Here is a 21887-nt window from a genome sequence, read left to right as displayed (position 1 = left end):
TTGGATGGAGATTGTCTGAAATTTTCAAGTCTTGCCACAGATTCTCAATTGGATTTAGATCTGGACTTTGTCTGGGCCACTCTAACACATAAATATGCGTTAATCTAAACCATTCCATTGTAGCTCTGGCTGTATGGTTAAAGTTATTGTCCTGCTGGAAGGTGAATCCCCGTCCCAGTCTCAAGTCTTTTACAGACTCTAACAGGTTTTCTTCTAAGATTTCTCTGTATTTGGCTCCATACATTATCCCATCAACTCTGACCATCTTCCCTGTCCCTGCTGAAGAAAAGCATCCACACAACATGATGCTGCCACCACCATGTTTCACAATAGGGATGGTGTGTTCAGGGTGATGTGCAGTGTTAGTTTTTTGCCACACATATTGTTTTGCTTTTAGGCCAAAGAGTAAAATTTTGGTCTTATCTGACCCGAGCAATTTCTTCCACATGTTTGCTGTGTCCCCCACATGGCTTTTTGTAAACTGCAAACAGGAGTATGGCTTATGGCTTTCATATGGCCATAAGCCATGTGGCTTTCAACAATGGCTTTCTTCTTGCCACTCTTCCATAAAAGCCAGAGTTGTGGAGTGCAAGACTAATATTTGTTATGTGGATAGATTCTCTGCAGCTCCTCCAGAATTACTATGGGCCTCTTGACTGCTTCTCTGATTAATGTTCTCCTTGCCCAGGCTGTCAGTTTAGGTGGATGGCCATGTCTTGGTAGGTTTGCAGTTGTGCCATACTCTTTCCATTTTCAGATGATGGATCGAACAGTGCTCTGTGAGATGTTCAAAGCTTTGGATAGTTTTTATAACCTATCCCTGCTTTAAACTTCTCCACAACTTTATCCCAGACCTGTCTAGTGTATTCCTTGGCATTCATGATGCTGTTTGTTCACTAAGCTTCTCTAGCACACTTCTGAGGGCTTCACAGAACAGCAGTATTTATACTGAGATTAAATTACACACAGGTGGACACTATTACTAATTAGGTGACTACTGAAGGCAGTTGATTCCACTATATTTTGGTTAGGGGTATCAGAGTAAAGGGGTCTGAACACAAATGCACGTCACACTTTTTAGTTATTTATTTGTAAAAATAAAAATAAAACACATTTATAATGTTCCTTTCATTTCACAATTATGTGGCACTTTGTGTTGGTCTATCACATACAATCCCAATAAATTACATTTACATTTTGGTTGTAACATGACGAAATGTAGAAAATTGCAAGGGGTATGAATACTTTTTCAAGGCACTGTGTGTGTGTGTGTGTGTGTATATATATATATATATATATATATATATATATATATATATATAATGTGTATGTAAAAGCAGGTAACAACTGCTTTAATTGTGTAATTTCTCTATTTTGTTTTCTTTCCTTTTGTGTAGGTTTTGCAGCTCCTACAGTTCCAACCAGATGCAGCTTATCAGATTGCCCAACAAGTTAGCTGGCAAGACACTTTTATTAGATTCTTCTTGAAGGAAAATTCTGAATTCAAGAGCAATTCTAAAGTAAATTGTCCTGACAGTATTAAAGAGGAAGATAAAAACAGCACAACTGAGGAGTCTCAGAGAAGTTATTCGGGAAGGGTGACTGTGGATAAAATGGATAGCATCAATTCAAATAATATTAATCACAGCTGGTGCTCTGAAGAACCCAGATCCTTGAATTCAAGTATCCAGTCTACTTGCACACTGCTGGATGGTGATGACCCTTCTTTCAGTGAGGCCCAGCTTAGAGTGGAAGACCCAGACATGTGGCCCAGTGATCATTCCCATCTAACCCTGGAACTGGCTTGTTTTGACTTGGGGGACACTGAAAATCCAACACCTGGAAGCCAAACCAGTACTCCTTCACCAATAGAGTCTTCTAAATCCTTCCCTACTGATCGAATGGACAAAGAGTCTATCAGTTCTACTAATCAGCTTTTCAGGGATGACCTATCCCTCACTGTGAACTTAGAAAGCAAAGAGGTGAGACTTAATTTAGGGCTATTACAACATGGGGCTAATTTTATAAATCTGAAAATGTATTGTTTACAACTATTGTAAAACTGGCTCTTATGTAAGAAAGAGAGCAGAAATTGTTGTCCCAAGCTTTTGTCTCACCGCCTTTCTGCAGAAAGATTCCCTGATGTACAGGACATCTGGGGGAAGTTTGTTCCTGCCAGCAGGAATAGAAGCAGAAGTTCATGTATGTGCTCAAATGTACTGCAGAAATATTGCAGTCATGTGTAAAATGTGTAAAAAACATCCATCTGTCTGCTGGTCTACAATAGACCTTGCTACGGTATCCTTGGCAAGTATGCTTAGATAATAATTGACATTAAGTGCCAGCAGTTTCAGTTTGATAATTGCTCTGTGTATATGGTACAGATACCATTGGCACTTTGGTAAAGCTTCTTTACAATAAAGGCAGGTCTGAGACTGGTAGAGGTAGAAGAAGAATACTGAGAAAAAAAGAAAATTTTCAAAAAGTACTCCAATCTACATAACTCTTGAATCCTTTCCTATTCTGGAATGCTTTAGATCTCCAAATGTAGCCTGTTGACATTTTATCTCAGTTTCTAAAGTTGGGAGGGTATGCCAATTAACTGGTTTCCTAAACAGACAAAATAAATTGTGGTCTAATTTTTGGTATGAAATATTATTCTGGCACCTGAGCTGCCGCGCACCCTGCCCATGCTATGTATCCCAGGCTTCGCTTGCCCACCATCTGCACCATCTGCAGGCCTGGGACCGGCATAGCGGGTTGCATCGGGAAGAGAGGAGAAAGGAAAGCGGACATGCGTGCGTCCCTCTCCTTGTTGCTGACCCAGAAGTGACGTGCATGATGTCACTTCCATGTCTCAGTTGACAGTTTCCCCGGCTTCAAGGTTGGGAAGGAATGTAATGCAGTGCGATGTACATTCAGTGGAGCACAGGGGAGACACGCCAGAATGAGAGCAGTAATGTTAACACCAGACCTCCTTTGTAACGCTAAACTGATTACCTATAGGGGGCTTTTAAAGTGTCGCCTATAGAAATTATAGGGTACTGAAGTTTGTCGCCATTTCACAAACGCTTGCAAATTTAAGATTTGACATGTTTGGTATCTATTTACTTGGTGCAACCTTGGCTATTATCGTTTACCAAAAAATTGAGCAGTTTATTGTGTTTTTGTGCCCCCTAAAATCAACTTTAATGTTTTGTTTTTTTACTGAACTGTTATTACTTTTGCAGTAATATCATGGGATATATAAAAATTGGAACTAACAATATTTTATTTCCTAGCATGTCTGCTTTCAGAAAATATATAATGTTTTGGGGGTTTTATTTTATCTTTAGACCTAAAATGATTTTTTTAAACGTGTGCAAAAACGCAAAAATGGTTCAAAAAAGGGTTAAAGGATAAGTTCACCTTCCGGAACATGTTACATGTTCTTCTACCTATAAGCTTTGTTAGATAAAAAACACTGGCTTCTAACTTTTTTTAGCTGGTTTCTAGTTTCAAAGCAAATTTGTTAAGGCTTGGTCTATGCCGTCACCTATTTCAGTGGGCCTGGCATGACAATACAAGGTCTGCTTATTTCTTAGCACCCCCCCTTCCCCCAATAATTAATAAAGCTAGTTTAAACTTAAAGATAATATTTATAATAAAACAAAAAATTACCTTCCTTACACCTGGATTCTGGTGTGTTCGATAAGGGTAACACCACTTGGCCTTCTTGTAAAATTTAGGGAAAGCTGAGTGTCCCTTATCCCACAAGAATGTGCTGCTTTAAAAATAATTGGGAGTCATGCAGTGTCTATATCTTATACATGAAAACCACACACTGGAAATCTAATAGTTATATATTATATGTCATACTTACCTGCCCTGTATAGTGCTTTTGCTCAGATTAGCCCCGATCAGGTCCTTTGACGGTGCTCCTGGCCCCACCCTCCTGTTGAATGACCCCACAGCAAGCAGCTTGCTATGGGGGCACCCAAGCCGAGCCACAGCTACCTGTGTCTATTCAGACACGGAGCTGTGACTTGGACCCGCCCCCCACCCCCTTTCTCTCCTCATTGGCTGACTGTCTAAGCCAATGAGGAGGGGAGTCCCGGGCAGCTGAGCAACTCCTGCAACATCGCTGGATCTAGAGGGACCTCAGGTAAGTGTTGGGGGGGGGGGGGGCTGCTGCACACAGAAGGCTTTTTATCTTAATGCATAAAATGCATTAAGATAAACAACCTGGGGGGGCGTGGCCAGCGGCGGACATGTGAGCAGCAAGCTTACGGAGCTCCTCCGGCACCGATTCATCCTGAACAGCATCCGTTATCCCTACCTAGATACAGACCTTGTAGCCACCACCGCACTGCCCACTACCTTCACGGGCACCCGCTGGAATGGGTCGGAACGGTCCTGCGAGCCAGAAATCCGCCGCGGACCGGGCGGCCACGCTGACGGGCAGCAAGGCCAAAGATGGCGCCGGCGCGTCCTCCGCCGCGGGGAAATCCTCTAAAGGCAAGGCACAGGCGAAGGCTGACTCCGGCCCCTCGGCGAACTCACATGTGCCCTCCGGTATTCCGGGTAAGCCGAAACCACCGACAACTATCAGGGAACATTTTGCGGACTCTCCGCATGGACAGCATACCCCCCCCCCCCCCAGCGTCCCCGAGAGCAGAGCAGGCCGTAGACCCCTGGGAGGAGGGTGAGGCCTGGGAGAGAGACGGCGATCCGGGGGATCCCACTCCACAGGTGGACAGGGGGTCGGAGGGGGAGAGAACGGCAGAGGGTGAGGAGGAACTTACTTTGAAGCATGTTATGGACGCTATCCATCAATGCCAAACCACTCTGACCACGCAGATCGAAACGGTTAGGCTGGATCTCTCTATTGTTAAGCATGACATGCAAAAGATTCGCTCTAGGATTTCCACCGCGGAGCAAAGAATCAGTGAGGTGGAGGACAATATGCAACCTATGTCTGCTACTCTCCGCACACATCAACAAGAGATTACTGAACATGCTGCTAAATTGGGAGACCTTGAGGACCGAATGCGCAGGAATAATTTACGTTTCGTGGGATTCCCTGAGGGTGCGGAGGGTAAGGACGCGGAGCAGTTCCTGGAGCAATGGCTGAGTGCTCTGTTGGGACGGGAGGCACTGTCGCCTCTGTTTGCAATCGAACGGGCTCATAGGGTGCCCATGCGCCCTATGCCCCCTGGAGCCCCTCCGCGACCCATTTTAGCCAAGATCCTTCATTTTCGGGATAAAGAATGCATTATGCGTACCGCGCGGAACTTACAAGATATACAATACAACGGAAAAAAGATCTCCATTTTCCCGGATTTTTCTGCTACTACTCAAAAGCAAAGAGCGGCCTTCCTCCATGTTAAGAAACGCCTCTGAGAGAAAAATCTTCCATATAGTATGATGTACCCGGCCAAATTACGAGTTGTTAATGACGGCAAGGTACAATTTTTCCTTTCACCCAATGAAGCCTCGGATTGGTTGGATGGACTGTAACATTCTGGTCCCTGCCTGTTTTCTCATGGCCGTCACGTTGTGTGCCTTCCCTACAGGTTATGATGGAATTCTATACACATGGCGGAGGACGACCACTCTATACGGTACTTTCTGGTTGACTTTATTCTGTTCTTGTTCCTCTTTGCGGTTGTCCTACCCATAGCACCGGAATTGACACTGAACCGCCATTTTGCCCTGCTGGAGGACCTGGCGTCTACAATTACACTGGGATGCGCATATCTTTCTTTGGCTACTGTATCAGGTGCCTTATTTGTGATATGTTTTGCCGGAGGAGGCACAAGCTTCCTCTTTTCTGATCTGACATAGTTTTTCTTACTAAACTGACACTGGGAGCAACGACTGGTCACTCCCTGGACTAAACAGTTTTTCTGTTTTTCTTCCCTTTTTGGTTTTCTTTTTGGGCTAAAGCTCGTTATGGTTGGGGGTAATGAGCAGGGAGGGGGGAGGGGGGAATGGGGAAGGTTAGCCTGGAGATGTTTGCTCCTGTTTTATTTCCTTGGTATACCTGATGCACGCACGCAACGACAACGAAAATATTGGTGGGAGTTTCAACTTTTTCATTTTAGGTTTATTGTCTATAATGTGTCGGGGGGGAGGGGGGGGGGAGTGGGACCCTTTTGCTGTCCTGCCCTCTCTCCTTTCCCCCCTTCATATGACTACTGCGTTATACGAATGAGCTTTAACTGTCTTACTTGGAATGTCAGGGGGCTGAACTCGAAGATTAAGAGATCACTGGTCTTTGACTATTTGAAACGCACTAAGGCGCAAATAATTATGCTTCAGGAAACTCACCTGATGGGTTCAAAGGTTATGGCCCTGAAAAAGAGGCATATTGCTCATGCTTTCCATGCCACTTACTCGACCTATTCTAGAGGGGTATCTATACTCATATTACGGTCCCTACCTGTCCAGATACTAGAGGTTAGGACTGACCCGCAGGGGTGCTATGTAGTGGTCATACTGCAATACCTGGGTGTGTTATATACATTGGTAAACCTTTACATGCCCCCACCATTTGATTTACAAAGATTGGGAGCCTGCATGGCGGTGGTTCTCCCTATGTTGCGTGGTCACCTTATTATGGGAGGGGATTTTAACCAGGTCATGAATGCTGATCAGGATAGGCTACGCTGCACTAGACCATCATCTACGGTGTTAAGTGACTGGGCTGCGTCCTATGACCTCAAGGAGGTCTGGCGATGGAAGCACCCGGATACCCGAGAATTCTCTTGTGCATCGGCATCCTATAGATCGCTTTCTAGATTGGACATGTTTTTCCTCCCTGGGGCTGCATTGCCAGAGGTGGAGGCTATCTCCTATCTACCCAGGGCTATATCGGATCACTCACCTCTACAACTGACTATGAGAGCGGGCATTGTCCTGGGGGAGCGTGTGTGGAGGATGAGCCCATATTGGTTGCAGGAGACCATGGTAGCATCAATTTGTAGGGACGCAGTGACACACTTTTGGAAGGAAAATAGGGAAGAGGTCCCCGAACTAATCACCTGGGATGCTTTCAAAGCGGTCTCTAGGGGGGCGTATATGCAAGGAGTATCGGATTTCAAGAGAGCGACTGGGGATTGTTTGAGAACTCTGGCCAATCAGTTACAGGGGGCAGAAGACTCTTACGTTAGAGATCCCTCTCCTCCTCATTATCAAACCCTGCAAAGTGTTAGTAGGGAGTATGAACTTGCACTGCTCTCGAAAACACAAAAGAAAAATCTATACCAACGTCAACGGATTTTTGAGATGGGGGACAGAAGCGGGAAATTGCTGGCGTTTTTGGCCGCTCCGCTCCCGGACCCTATTTTCATCCCCTGTGTTTATGATACCTCAAACACTCTCAGGGATACTCAGGAGGAGATTGTGGAAACTTTTTACAAATTTTACACGGAATTGTACCGCTCCCAAGCCCATTATACCATCCCGGAATTATATGAATATGTGGATAGAATTGACTTCCCGGTACTACCCTTAGAACAAAAGATGTCTCTAGAATCACCTATCTCCGCCGAGGAGATACTGCTTACCATTAAAAGTTTTGCTAAACATAAAACTCCAGGCCCAGATGGCTTCCCTATAGAGTGGTATTTAGAATATCAAGATGTCCTAATCCCTAGACTAAGAAAGCTTTACTCGACTATTTTTGAGCAAGGCTGCTTACCATCATCTATGAAGGAGGCCCTAATTGTATTAATTCCCAAGCCCAATAAAGACCCACAATACTGTGAATCCTACAGACCCATCTCGTTAATTAATACGGACTTAAAAATTTTATCTAAGATTTTGGCCACCCGTCTAAATACCATCATTACTGCTCTTATTAATCCAGACCAAACTGGCTTTATCCCTGGTAGGTCCACTTATAGTAATATTCGCAGATTATACACTAATTTACAAGCCCCCAATAAATTGTCTGTCCCCCGAGCTATTGTATCTTTAGATGCCCACAAGGCATTTGATTCCGTGGAGTGGCCGTACCTTATATATATTATGGAAAAATTCGGTTTTGGACAGAATGTTATCACCTGGATTAGGATATTGTATGATCAACCTATTGCCCGTCTTAGGCTTAATGGGATTATTTCTAGACCCTTCAGAATCCACAGGGGCACCAGACAGGGTTGTCCTCTGTCACCCCTGTTGTATGCTCTGGCAGTGGAACCTCTAGCGAGGTTATTGAGGAGTTCTCCGGAACTTCAGGGCATGTGGATTGGCTCCTTGGAAGAACGTATCTTGCTCTATGCTGATGATATGTTGCTCTACTTGTCAAACCCTAAATACACGATTCCCAAAATGCTGAGGTTGATCACTGATTTTGGCGTATATTCAGGCCTGAAGATTAACTGGACTAAGTCCACTGTATTTTCGTTAGACTCAGAGTCCCCTGCCCACTTACCACAACATTGTCCGCTTCAATTCACAACATCGTTTAAATACTTGGGGGTGGTGGTTAGGCTACCGATTTCGGCATACATCCAGGATAACCTTCTTCCTTGTATAGCTTCGCTTAAGGCTAAACTCAATAACTGGGTGGGTTTACCTCTTACATTGATGGGGAGGGCTAATTTATTTAAAATGGTGTTTTTCCCTAAGTTGCTGTATGTCTTGGCGAATTGCCCAGTGTATGTACCAAAGAAGATCTTTCAAGAGATTGACTCTTTGATATCTACATTTTTATGGTCTCCCAAGAATCCACGGATTGCATTGGCTACTTTACAATTACCTATACACAAAGGGGGGCTAGCAATACCGAATCTGCGATTGTACTACTATGCATCACAGTTGGTATATGTTCATTGGTGGCTATTTCCACAGTTGAACAATGCTGCTACTGCAACAGAGGCAGCGTTGCTCTCCTCCTATGAAACACTGTCAAATGTGATCTTTAGAGGAGCGATTTCTGAGAGGAGGGGTACAGATATGATTGCAAACTCTCTCAAAATCTTTAAGATATGTAAGACACTGGTGCCTGAACCCCACTCCACGATTTCTCCTAATCAACCCATATGGAATAATCCGGTGTTCCCACATTTTAGAGATCTCCCTTTCGCTGGCAATTGGGCCGAAAGGGGTTTGAAATATGTCCACCAATTATACGAGGAGGGTAGATTTAAAACCTTTCCGGCGTTCCGACAAGAGTTGGGTATACCTGAATCCTGGAGGTTTAGATATTTACAGTTGCAGCATGCGGCCGAGTCTCAACTTGGGCTCCGGGCTGTTACCTTTCAGAATTCTACTTTGGAAGGGGCGCTTGCCCAACCAGAACATACTAAACTGGTTTCCAACTATTACAAATTATTGAATGAGCCTAAAATTTCTAGATTGCAAATCCTGAGACAACAATGGACGAGGGATGTACCTGACCTGTCGGACGATAATTGGGAGGAACTTCTAGATACTTATTTTAGCACTGCTATTTCCGCCAGAGATAAAATGATCCAGATACGCATTTTTCATAGGATATACTATACTCCTCTACGCCTTTTCCGTATGCGGAAACTGCCTTCTCCTCTGTGTCATAAATGTGGTAGGGAGGAAGGTAACCTACTACATATGTTGTGGGACTGTGAGCGGATAAGACCATTTTGGTCTCAGGTGACCCACTTTGTGGCGACTACCTTTGACCTCCCCAATATTTGTAGCCCTAAATGGTGCCTCCTCTCAGTTTTTGAGGAGGTTGGCATTAGTAACCATCAGAAACAATTTTTGCGTTTTCTCCTTTATTATGCTAGGAAGACGGTCCTATTACATTGGACGCGCACATCATTGGTCTCCCTGAACAAATGGAAAGCTTTGATTAACCAAGACTTGCCAATATATAAAATAACGTATGAAACAAGGGGTAAGCCAGGGAAATTCCTCAAAATATGGGGAGACTGGGTGGATGGGATAGATACATGTAATTCTGCTCCTCTATGATCTGTTGTGCGGTAATTAGCGCTGCCATGGGATTTCTAGGCCCTTGACACAATGATTTGAGGTTCTAGACCTCATACCCACCTACTTGGTATCCTTATGAGTGCATCTGTTCTTTGTTGGGTTGTTTGTTGTTGTTGGGAGGGTGGGGGGAGAGGGTGGAAATAAAAAAAAATACAAGTGGAATATGATTTTGATATAACTGAGGTACAGGGCAATTATTGTTGTACGGCTTGTCATTGTTTATCAAGTTATGTTTATATCCCACAAAGATGTATACAGTCTGCTTATTATATATGTCTGTGCCAAATATTATTAATAAAAAACGGAGTTTCAAAAAAAAAAAAAAAAAAGATAAACAACCTGCCTTTACAATAACTGTAAATATCAGACAAAAAAAGTCACCCAAAAGCTAATGAAATTCATTATTCTGTTCCACAAACATATTGAACTTCACACACCAAAATATTATAACATGAGCGTGCTGGAAATGCTCATTACGTACAGTAATCTATACTTGTGTGTTAGGCTATAGAACCATAGTTGCCAACATTTTGAAAAAATAAATAGGGACACTTTTTTGTGTGTAGGTAGAGTGTTATTTTAATTAGGGGAGGGACATTCATTTATTGGAGTGATTTATCACTGAGAAAAAAGGTGGCATGATTTAAACTAAATATCGGGTGTGGCTTAAAGGGGCTGTGGTTGGAGTCTGAGGTGAAAAAGAGGGATGGAGAGAGGAGGGATGGAGGAAGAAAGAAAGGGAGAGAGAAAGTAAGATAATGGGAAAAAGAGGGAGAGAGAACAAAGAGAAAGGGAGGGAGAGAGAAAAAGAAAGGGAGAAACAGAGAGGGAGAGAGAAAGAAAGACATACAAAGGGAAGGAGAGAGAAGGAAGGAAAGAAAAAATGGAGGGACGGAAGGCCCAGATCCTACACCACAATAGAAATATGTGTATTCAAGAAAGTTTAACAATCAGCAGATAAAGATACTCCAAACACCACCCCCCCAGGCTGATCCCATCAAACAGATACAAGAGATGGTCAGAGACTGCAGACATTATACAAGAGCGGGTCAGAGAGTGTGCGGACATGATACAAGAGACGTTCAGAGAGTGTGAGGACATGGTACAGAAGATGGTCAGAAAGGGTGAGGACATGGTACAGAAGATGGTCAGAAAGGGAGAGGACATGGTACAGAAGAGGGTGCAGACATGGTACAAGAGACAGTCAGGGAGTGTGCGGACATGATACAAGATACGGTCAGAGAGTGTGCAGAAATGATACAAGTGATGGTCAGAGAGTGTGTGGACATGATACAAGAGACAGTCAGAGAGGGTGTGGACATGGTACAGGTGACGGTCAGAGAAGGTGGGGACATGCTTAATGAGACAGTCAGAGAGGGTGCGGACATGCTACAGAAGACAGTCAGAGAGAGTGCGGACATGGTACAGGAGATGGTCAGGGAGGGTTCAGGCATGGTACAGGACATAGAGAGGGTTCAGGCATGGTACCAAAGACGGTCAGAGAGTGTGTGGACATGGTACAGAAGACGGTCAGAGAGGGTTTGGACATCATACAGGAGACAGTCAGAGAGTGGAGAGGGGAGGGGCCTCCGACCCGGGCAGCTAATCTGCTTCAGTTGCCTACCGTATTCCGGGACAAAGCCAGTTTCCCGTGATTTTTCCCGGGAACATATAGGAGCTTGAAACAATTGATCAATGGGTCCAAGTATTGGATCGCTCACTGGTAACATCAGGTGAAATTAAATCATGTCTTTCTTTGTAAACCACCTAACATTAACATAAAAATCCTTCTCACTCTTTGCAGGACTGTGAAGAGGAGCTCGTTCAGCTGCTTACAGATATTCTGCTCTGCCTGATGTGGAAAGGCCTTGACAAATCTGACCATATGACGTGGATAGAACGAGGACAAGTATTCTCAGCACTCACCAACCTTGGGATGTCCAATGAACTGCTGCGGCCTTCAGATGAAATTAAGCTTAAGTATGTGCATTGTCCACGTTTTTTTCGGAATTCCTGAGAATTGGAGGCCCAGAGAGATTTCTTTTGCATCACCACGCTGCAATTTTGTACAAAGCTTGGTTAGAATGGGACTTTGAGTGAAAAAAAGACTGGGGTGTGGGCAGGGGTGTAAAGATACAGAGTATAGGATTGATTTCATGTATAAAAATACCATTAAAAAAATAGAGACTTCCATTGTTGAACTCCTTTACAAAACAATACATGACTGTCTGTTGTCCTGGAACAAATTTTCAGATCATGAAAGTCAACAGGCCTTATCTGCACATAGGGTCCGGTAAGTCAGAGGGTCAGCATGACAGCTGGGCTACTAGAATAATTAGAAGGCGACTTTAGCAATGGCAGCTTCTATATTTCTCTGAACACTGCACATCTGATTTGTGGCACTGGGTTTAAAACCAGTGACCTGAGTGATGTAGAGCCAAAGGGTCTAAAATCCTGATAATAGAGGGATATGTCTCACTGCAAAGAACGTATGTCCTTTGGTAAATGCATCTTTTATTTTAAAGTGGTTGTAAACCCTTCCATATACCCAGTGAAGTGACTAGCCTCACTTGATACACAGAGATTAAACAAATCTTAATCCATAAATTGTACCTGTTTATCTGCAGTCTTCTCTTCTCTACATCAATTCAAAGTGCACAATTTACACAGGATTTCTCAGCTCTGAAAATGAGGCAGAGAGCTGAAATTACATCAGCCAAAAGAGCCCTGAGAGCTGATTGGAGGGAATGGACACTCCATTAAATCAGCTGGAGCTCCTTCCCCTGTCACTATTTTTCTCTTGGTGTCAGGAAAACTTGTCAGAAGAAACTCATGTTAATAGCAGACGAATGAGGTAGTGAAAGGAAATTACACTTAGTGCTCTGGATTGAGACAAGTAGACACTATAGAGGAATATGCTGTGTTCATATTTCATGTCTTACAACCACTTTAAAGAATCAAATGACGGGAATCTGTCATGAAGCCTAGCTCTTGTGTGGAATTTCTCTGATCGAAAATGCCAATTCCAAAATCTGAGCTACATACTAGTTCTAAAACAATGCAACTTAACCTGTTTAGCTTCAATGTGAGTAAAGTCTCTGGGCAGCATCTAGTATGTAGTTTTTGATTTGGGAAATGGGTGTTTCCATCAGAAACTACTGACACAGGTGTTTTGCTTGGTAAATGTTCCCCATAACATTCCGCATTATAATTCAGAAGTTTAGTTCCCAATGACTTGTGTGATTGTGCTTATGTAATCTATTTTGTATTTTCTTCCTATTATGCACAGTTTACTGGAAAAAATGCCAGAATGGGCTGTAACTGAAAACAGAGACCCCAAATCTCAGATTCATGCTGAAAATGCTAACCGATTGTTGCATATTGTACAAGACTTCTTGCAGTCTGAGGGCTACGTAAACCCCTCTTTGTGGACAGAGAAGGTCTGTAATTTTTTATTTTTTGCTTTAAATAGGTGAATGATTTATTTTTAAAGTATTTCAGACAAATTTACCTTTTTTTGTTCCTATTTTGTCTTTTACAGCTGTTGGAAGAGATAGTGACTCTTATGGATAGCCTGTCAGTGTGGTACCCTGCTGGGCTTGAATCGGAGACGCTTTCCCAAGTAGAGTTCCGTCTTCTGCTTGGCTTCATTGCCCAGGATAATTTACAGGTTGGTTGAACTAAATAATTTTTCATGTAAAATTTTGAATGGGAATCGTGGAAATTATTTAAAAGATTTGATGAGTTACATGAAAGAATGGTCTGTAGAACATTGAAAGCGACCTAAAAGCTTCAGGTTTTTTTCTAATTGAAAGAGCAAACATGTCATACTTGCCTGCTCTGTGCAATGGTTTTGGACAGAGCAGCCCCCAATCCTTTTCTTCTGGGGTTCCCCGCTGGCTCTCCACACTCCTCCTTTTCGGCAAGTGCCCCCATGGAAAGCCGCTTTCCATGGGGGCACCCCTGCATGCTCACTCCTGAGCCACCCTGTCTGCATCTACTGATACAGAGCGGGCGGCTCGGCCCCACCCCCGCTCACTCGGCACAACATTTGATTGAGAGCAGTGGCCCCCTAAAAATGATGTATTGTGGAGCTGCCACTTCCTTATTTTTCCAGTTTATTGGCAAATTATAAAAAAATAATAATAATAAATTGCACTACCTTTTCCCCCCAAGGTGTATGTATAGTAATTGTTTACCCTTACAATGTGCCACAGGTAATATTTTTTTTTACAGAGTACTTAACACTCCACAATAGTAAGCATGCATTTTCATGTTTTGAGCTTGATTGCTGTGACTGGGCTAATAATGGTGATCACATGATCAGGAGTCATGCAAAGTGTTTAATGTTATTCTGTGCAGGGTTTGAAACTGTAACATAAAAATGGTAAAAGTTAGCTGCGGAGCACCTTCTAAGTCCAGACTCGCTGGCATTGCCAGAGAACTTGCCTTTAAAGACTCAGTAAGTGGGCAGGTCTGGCTGAACTGAAGCTGTCTGGTTTGCATAGGGAACTGGGTGCCTTTATTCCCTTTTCCTGCCTTTTTTGCTACAAAAGGGGTTAATACTGTGATACTAAGTGATAACGTAATCTATAGATTCATGTGTGTGCTCTGTGCTCTCTTGTCCGCCATACAGGGTCAAGTAAGCATCTCCGCTGCTGCTTTTGCTTTGCAAAGAATTGTGGAATTTTGATCTTTGATAATTTCCTGCTCCCTGCCTTCAGTGGCTTTAGTATGATCCTCACTAGCTGTCCAGGTTTCATGAGTGCCTGAGTACATGAGTACATGAGGGGACAGTTAATTTATGGGACAACTCATGCAGTTACTAACTCTAATTGCAGAGGCCACAAACACTGTCTTGCACTCTTTCCTGCAGATGCTATTTCTGATTTGCCTGTGGCCTTGGTGGCTTCCAAGCCATCTGCTACAGAGAATGTTGTCTGCTTCTGAGTCACTCAAGCCCTTGACTGATGAGCTAACCTCTGAGAAGAAGCATAGCATACTGCTATTACTGCCAAATTAACAGAGACTGGTTCAGCTCTTATCAATGCAGTGTGAACCACTCTGAAACTACAACTAGAAGATTTATCCAATCCACACTCAGCCCGACTTGATTTTGTTTTGAGAGTGAGTGTTCCTCAATGGACGAGAAAGAAGATTTTGCCATTCACTAGAAAATTATTTTCTTGGAGTCAATTGAAAGACACAGGTCCCACCCATCTTCGTATATAATCATGCTCCCAGTACTGCTACAGAACTTAAACATGCTGATAGCAAGAGGGGTTATCTTAGGGTAGCCTACAGTTCGTATTTTTGTTTGCCAGTGTAGGTGTCAGTATGGCACAAAGGTTAAGGACTTCCTGTGCCTCAGAGTGGACTCCAAGAAAGGGATTTTATAGTGAGTACAAAAATCCCATAATTTTAATATTCACTCTTAATGGCAGGGTACATTCGAAAAGCCAATGTGTTTCTTTATCGTACATCATAGGACACAGGGCCTTAAGTATTAACTTAGTGGGTTATAGCTACCTTCAGGTGTTGACACTGGCACACCCAATAGAGGAAGTTGACTCCCCTATTTAACCCCTCCTCTTTCCAGGAGTACCTTCCCCAGTGTCTAAAGGCACGAGTGAAGATGTGCTCTGCGGAGCTCCAGGAGAGATCCATGCTGGATTTAAAAAGCCTCTACAACCGGATCCATCCCACCACTGCGGTTCCAGGATGGTACCTGGGGCTCGCATAGAAGAATAAGGTTTTGCCTGTAATTCTCCTCTTTGAGGGCTGGACCCTAGGAACCAGGACTCTTTTTGGTCTTGCTACATTACCTAAAGCTGTCCTGAGGGGTGCTATACATGGTCCAAAGGAGTGGAACCCCTATTAAAAAGGGATCCGGTCTTTGAAGGTTTAACCACGCTGCCCGTCGTGATGGGTGAAGTTTGGATCTGTCTGTTTACAGCAGTATCCTGCAGCAAGGAAAAGGTAAGAGGAAAGCATAGGAACTGCAAAGTCCACCTATGACTTTTCTTTTAATTATATTGTAAAATGCCTTAAAAACTCCTCTAGCGGGAGTAATAGTGTATAAACCCCATTTAAATCTGTGCTAATACAGCGTGTGTCTCAGCAGCTGGAGGGGCTCTCACCTGAAAAAGCTTAAAGCGGGAGTCCGCCGGGACTCCGCGTTTTTTTTTTTTTTTAAAAGCCAGCAGCTACAAATACTGCAGCTGCTGACTTTTAAAATAGTGACACTTACCTGTCCAGCGCGCCCGCGATGTCGGCACCCGAAGCCGATCTCTAGATCGTCTTGTCGGGTGCTGCCGCCGCCATCTTGGGTATGGGAATCAGGAAATGGAGCCTTTCGGCTTCATTTCCCGGTTCCCTACTGCGCATGCGCGAATCGCGCTGCGCAATAAGGATGGTCCCCGCTGCCTCTGGGATCTGTGTGTTTCCCAGCAGGCAGCGGGGCACTTGCGGAAAGGGGCGGGCACTTGCGGAAAGGGGCGTAATCTACGCCCCTTTCCGCAGAGAGCTATCCCGGAAGTGGGTGCAGAATACCTGTACTGTACAGGTATCTGCACCCCCCTCCCCCCTGAAAGGTGCCAATTGTGGTGCCGGAGGGGGGGAGGGTTCCGATGAGCGGAGGTCCACTTTAGGGTGGACCTCCGCTTTAAAGATGATACTCTGGGAAACAGACAGTGTCTGTCAGAGCAGCTGAAGCAAGGCTGCCACAGTACACAGAAGCGCTGTTGCACGTGAGGGGTTTACACAGGCATTTGCAGTACAGGATAAAACTTATTGTTTAGCATTAGATCATTCTAAGCTACCACTGTTTTTCCTACTATTGTTCAAATAAATAGAACAGTTCTTAGGGTACCTTTGCTTTTTGTGCTTTGCACTATGGCTTCAAGGCTTACTACTAAGGCACCAAAACCACCCCCAGGCTCTGGGAACTCCAGCCATGCCTCCACATTGTCATCCTCTCCAGAGATACCTGACATGACAAGCCAGGGTGAGTCATTGGAAGCAATTGGTGGTGCAACTGCTTTTCACACTTCAGCCCCTGTATACGTGACTGAAGATGCATTTTCCTCTGCCCTGCAGGGCTTAAAAGTAGGGATGCACCGAATGGGTTTTTTGGTGCCGAAACCGATACCGAAAATAAGTCTTCCTTGATCCCGAAAACCGAAACCGATACCGAAATTGACTATTTTTAAAAAATATTTTTATACAGGAGATGGTCAGAGACTGGGGACATGCTACAGGAGATGGTCAGAGACTGCAGGCATGCTACAGGAGATGGTCAGAGACTGCAGGCATGCTACAGGAGATGGTCAGAGACGGCAGGCATGCTACAGGAGATGGTCAGAGACTGCAGGCATGCTACATGAGATGGTCAGAGACTGCAGGCATGCTACAGGAGCTGGTCAGAGACTGCAGGCATGGTACAGGAGCTGGTCAGAGACTGCAGGCATGGTACAGGAGCTGGTCAGAGACTGCAGGCATGGTACAGGAGCTGGTCAGAGACTGCAGGCATGGTACAGGAGCTGGTCAGAGACTGCAGGCATGGTACAGGAGCTGGTCAGAGACTGCAGGCATGGTACAGGAGCTGGTCAGAGACTGCAGGCATGCTACAGGAGCTGGTCAGAGACTGCAGGCATGCTACAGGAGCTGGTCAGAGACTGCAGGCATGCTACAGGAGCTGGTCAGAGACTGCAGGCATGCTACAAGAGCTGGTCAGAGACTGCAGGCATGCTACAGGAGCTGGTCAGAGACTGCAGGCATGCTACAGGAGCTGGTCAGAGACTGCAGGCATGCTACAGGAGCTGGTCAGAGACTGCAGGCATGCTACAGGAGCTGGTCAGAGACTGCAGGCATGCTACAGGAGCTGGTCAGAGACTGCAGGCATGGTACAGGAGCTGGTCAGAGACTGCAGGCATGGTACAGGAGCTGGTCAGAGACTGCAGGCATGCTACAGGAGCTGGTCAGAGACTGCGGACATGCTGCAGGAGATCAATGCAGCCTCACTGTGCCCAGCAGCCTACCAGTGCCCGCCATGTAGCCTGCCTGTGCCTCACCAGTGCATATAAACATACACATATAAAAACGCGCGCACACACACACACACACATATATAAACATACACACATATAAACATACAACACACATATAACACATACATGCGCGTACACACACATAGAAACATACACATGGCAGCTGCAGCTCTGTACATTAATCTCCATGCTGGGTACTGCACTCTAGGGGGAGGCAGAGAGCACAGAACACACTGCTAGACGCCTCTCCTTTGCTTTCACTTTCACAGTAAACATCGTGCCCAGCTCCTGCACAGCCGATTTACACATCGGCTGAGGAGACATATGCAGCCACTGCTGTGGAGAGGGGGACTTTAGAGCGAGACCCCACAGGCTGACTGCAGCATGGGTGAGGAGGGAGGGGAGGAGGAGAGCTGAAGACAGAATGACACCCCCGTGATGGATGGCACAGGGGGCGGGGCCAAGCCCCACAAGCCCCGCTCCATTTTCGGCACCAGTATCGGTGGAAATTCTCTTTCGGCTTTTTGCCGAAAGGGCCATTTTCAGACAATATGTTTTGTGGCCGAAATTTCGGTGCATCCCTACTTAAAAGGAAGATTAGTAGCTTTAATTTCATTCTCCGTTAAAGGGGATAAGAAGCGCGCTGGATACCTCTCTGCCACTCCAACCCTCTTATCACGATTATTGACTCAAGGGGTAATCATACAGATCCCCACAGAAGAACAAGGTTTCTATTTAAACGTGTTTACGGTACCAAAACCGAATGGAGATGTCAGGCCCATTCTGGATCTAAAAAAATTTAAATCGGTTCCTAAAAATTTGCTAATTTCTAATGGAGTCGATCAGGTCAGTGGTCTCCATCTTACAAGGCAGAGAACTTCCTTCAATTCGCCTTTGCATGAGGTTGTTAGCAAAGATGGTAGCTTCATTTGAAAGCAGTCCCCTATGCCCAGTTCCATTCAAGACTGTTGCAAAATCAGAATCCTCTCTGCTTGGAACAAGACAATCCAAGCTTTGCACTTGCCAATGCGGCTGTCCCCAAGAGTGTCTCAAAGCCTCAATTGGTGGTTACTAAGCCAGAATTGGCTGAAGGGGAAATCCTTCAGACCAATAATCTGGAAAGTAGTAACGACAGATGCCAGCCTCTGGGGAGCTGTACTAGAGGAGACGACTGTGCAGGGACAGGGGTCAAAACTTGAAAGAGCCCTGCCCATCAACATCCTAGAAATTCAGGTGGTGTATCTGGCTCTGAAAACCTGGAACTCCAGGTTAAAGAATTGTCCAGTCCGGATTCAATCCGACAATGCCATGGCTGTAACCTATATCAATCACCAAGGGGGCACCAAGAGTAGCTCAGCTCAGAGAGAGGTGAACCATATCCTAACTTGGGCAGAAAGGAATGTCCCATCCCTATCGGCAGTTTTCATTTCGGGAGTAGAAATTTGGCAGGCGGACTATCTAAGTTGCCAGCAGTTATTCCCAGGGGAATGGTCTCTTCACCCTGAAGTGTTTTCGGTTGTTTGCCAAAGATGGGGGACTCTGGACATAGATCTTCTAGCGTCCAGATTCAATGTGAAGTTAGTCAACTTTGTGTCCAGAACAAGGGATCCACTCACATACGGAACAGATGCGCTGGTAACCCCATGGGATCAGTTTTCACTTATCTACGCTTTTCCCCTGATTCAGTTGCTACCTCAACTTCTTTGCAGGATCAAGCTGGAAAGAAAGCCGGTAATTCTGGTAGCACCAGCATGGCCCAGAAGGTCATGGTATGCAGAGATCGAAAAGATGGCAGTGGAGAGTTCTTGGCCTCTCCCACTAAGGCCAGACCTGCTATCGCAGGGGCCAGTATTCCATCCTAAATTTAACGGCTTGGCTATTGAAACTCACATTCTGAAGAAGCGTGGGCTTTCCAGGTCTGTTATCCCAACTTTAATCAATGCAAGGAACCAGTTTCCAGAGCTGTATATTATAGAGTTTGGAAAGCTTATGTTTCTTGGTGTGAATCCAAGGGTTGTCACCCTCTGAGATATATTATAGGCAGAATCCTTGCCTTTCTACAATTGGGCGTAGAGATGAAGTTGGCCCTAAGTACTATTAAGGGCCAAGTCTCAGCCTTTTTGGTTTTATTTCAAAGACCGCTTGCTACGCATTCTTGAGTCTGAGGTTTTATGCAAGGGGTGATGTGGATTAATCCGCCAGTTAAATCACCTTTAACCCCTTGGAACTTGAATTTAGTTTTGTCAGTGTTACAAAAACCGCCATTTGAACCATTACAGTATGTTCCCTTAGTCCTTCTGATATTTTTGGTTGCTATATCCTCAGCAAGGGGGGTTTCAGCATTGGCTGCTCTTTCTTGTAAAGATCCATATTTGATTATTCATGAGGACAGAGTGGGGTTACTCCCTCGTCCAGGCTTTTTGCCAAAAGTGGTTTCAGGCTTTCATCTGAATGAAGATCTTGTCCTGCCGGCTATCATTTTTCCCAAAACCATGTTCCAGGGAAGAAAAATCACTACATTATCTTGATGTAGTGAGAGCAGTGAAAATCTATTTAAAGAAAATTGCTCAGATTCGTAAGACTGATGTCTTATTTATTCTGCCAGAAGGTCCTAAAAAAGGACAGGCAGCCTCGAAATCCACTGTTGCTAAGTGGATTCGGCAAGTTATAATTCAAACTTATGATTTCTCAATCTTTTGTTGGCTCAATCATGTTCTCAATCTTTTGCTGGCCGAAATTCCACCAGCAAAAGTCCGATGGAGCATACACACAATCGCATTCTCCGACCAAAAGCTCTCTTCGGACTTTTGCTGGCGGAATTTCCAATCGTGTGTATGGAGCATTAGGGGGCTATTTTCACACAACTTTCAGCCAAGATGCATTATTCTGTGGTGAAAGTTGTGTGAACCTTGTAGGAAAATGTATAAATAAACTGCCCAGTGTCTATTTTGTTACTTTTGTAATGTGTATACCATATACTGGATCTATTCTGAAGTTTGTAACATTTGTTTTAATTTAATTTTTTAGCCACTCCTTTTACTAGTAGAAATATGATGTTTGCTATTTTATTATTTTTACTTCATAAAATTGTGACAGCAAATGCATACGCTTTAATGTCTTTGCATAGGTATGTGCTATGGCTACAGCGAAGCTGAATACCTTACTGCAGACCAAAGTGATCGAGAACCAAGAAGAGGCTTGTTTTCTGTTGGGGAAACTGGAAGGGATTCTCAGCAAATCTATCCGAGAGAAATCAGAAACCTATTCATTCCTTGTTCCCATTGTCAGGACTTTGGTGTCTAAAATCTATTACTTGCTTTTCATGAATCTCCATCTACCTTCACTTCCAATAACTAATGGCAGCCCTTCCTTATTTGAAGACTTCCAGGAATATTGTAGTTCTGAGGAATGGAGAATCTTTATAGATAAATATGTAAGTATTTTTTTTTTATATTGCCATTGATTTTCCTACTAACATGTTCATATTGCAGAATGTGTAGGTAAGCTGCATCTGACTCTGTGTATAACAGAACAGGCACATTCATGCTGTGTATAATGAGGAGCAGATACAGACATATTCTGAGGTATTCAACAAAGCATTCCCAACAACTTTCTTTAAATTTACCTGGACCTATTACAAACAAGCATTTGCAACAGTTTTGGTAACTGTACCAACACATGTAAAACAATCAAGTCATCCTTACAACCAACACTTGCTATGGCTGTAACAGATTCATAAACAATTGTCAGCAGTTCACAGAATACATAAAAAACGAACAAACTCTGGACAGCCGCACTCTGGATTAGATGAAAAATAAAAGTGCCTTTATTCCTTCAAATGAAAAAACTCCACATCACACGAATCACCACAGCAAA

At 44.2% G+C, this 21887-nt stretch overlaps 1 protein-coding gene across 1 annotated transcript in view; it reads left to right on the top strand.

Moving 5' to 3' along the window:
- The window catches only part of LOC143924327 (neurobeachin-like protein 1), a 305361-nt gene that overhangs the window by 227819 nt on the left and 55655 nt on the right, over nt 1–21887 (top strand). The window contains exons 28-32 of the mRNA XM_077448578.1: nt 1398–1982; nt 11768–11943; nt 13253–13403; nt 13505–13633; nt 21139–21444. Coding sequence (XP_077304704.1) covers nt 1398–1982; nt 11768–11943; nt 13253–13403; nt 13505–13633; nt 21139–21444 — 1347 coding nt within the window. The remainder of the gene's footprint in view (nt 1–1397; nt 1983–11767; nt 11944–13252; nt 13404–13504; nt 13634–21138; nt 21445–21887) is intronic.

Source organism: Lithobates pipiens, unplaced genomic scaffold, assembly GCF_037356315.1.
Source record: "Lithobates pipiens isolate NorthernLeopardFrog02 unplaced genomic scaffold, aLitPip1_a1.2 Scaffold_22, whole genome shotgun sequence".
Taxonomy (NCBI): Eukaryota; Metazoa; Chordata; class Amphibia; order Anura; family Ranidae; genus Lithobates; species Lithobates pipiens.
Note: the sequence above shows the minus strand (reverse complement) of the source record. Positions and strands in the feature narration are given on the sequence as shown.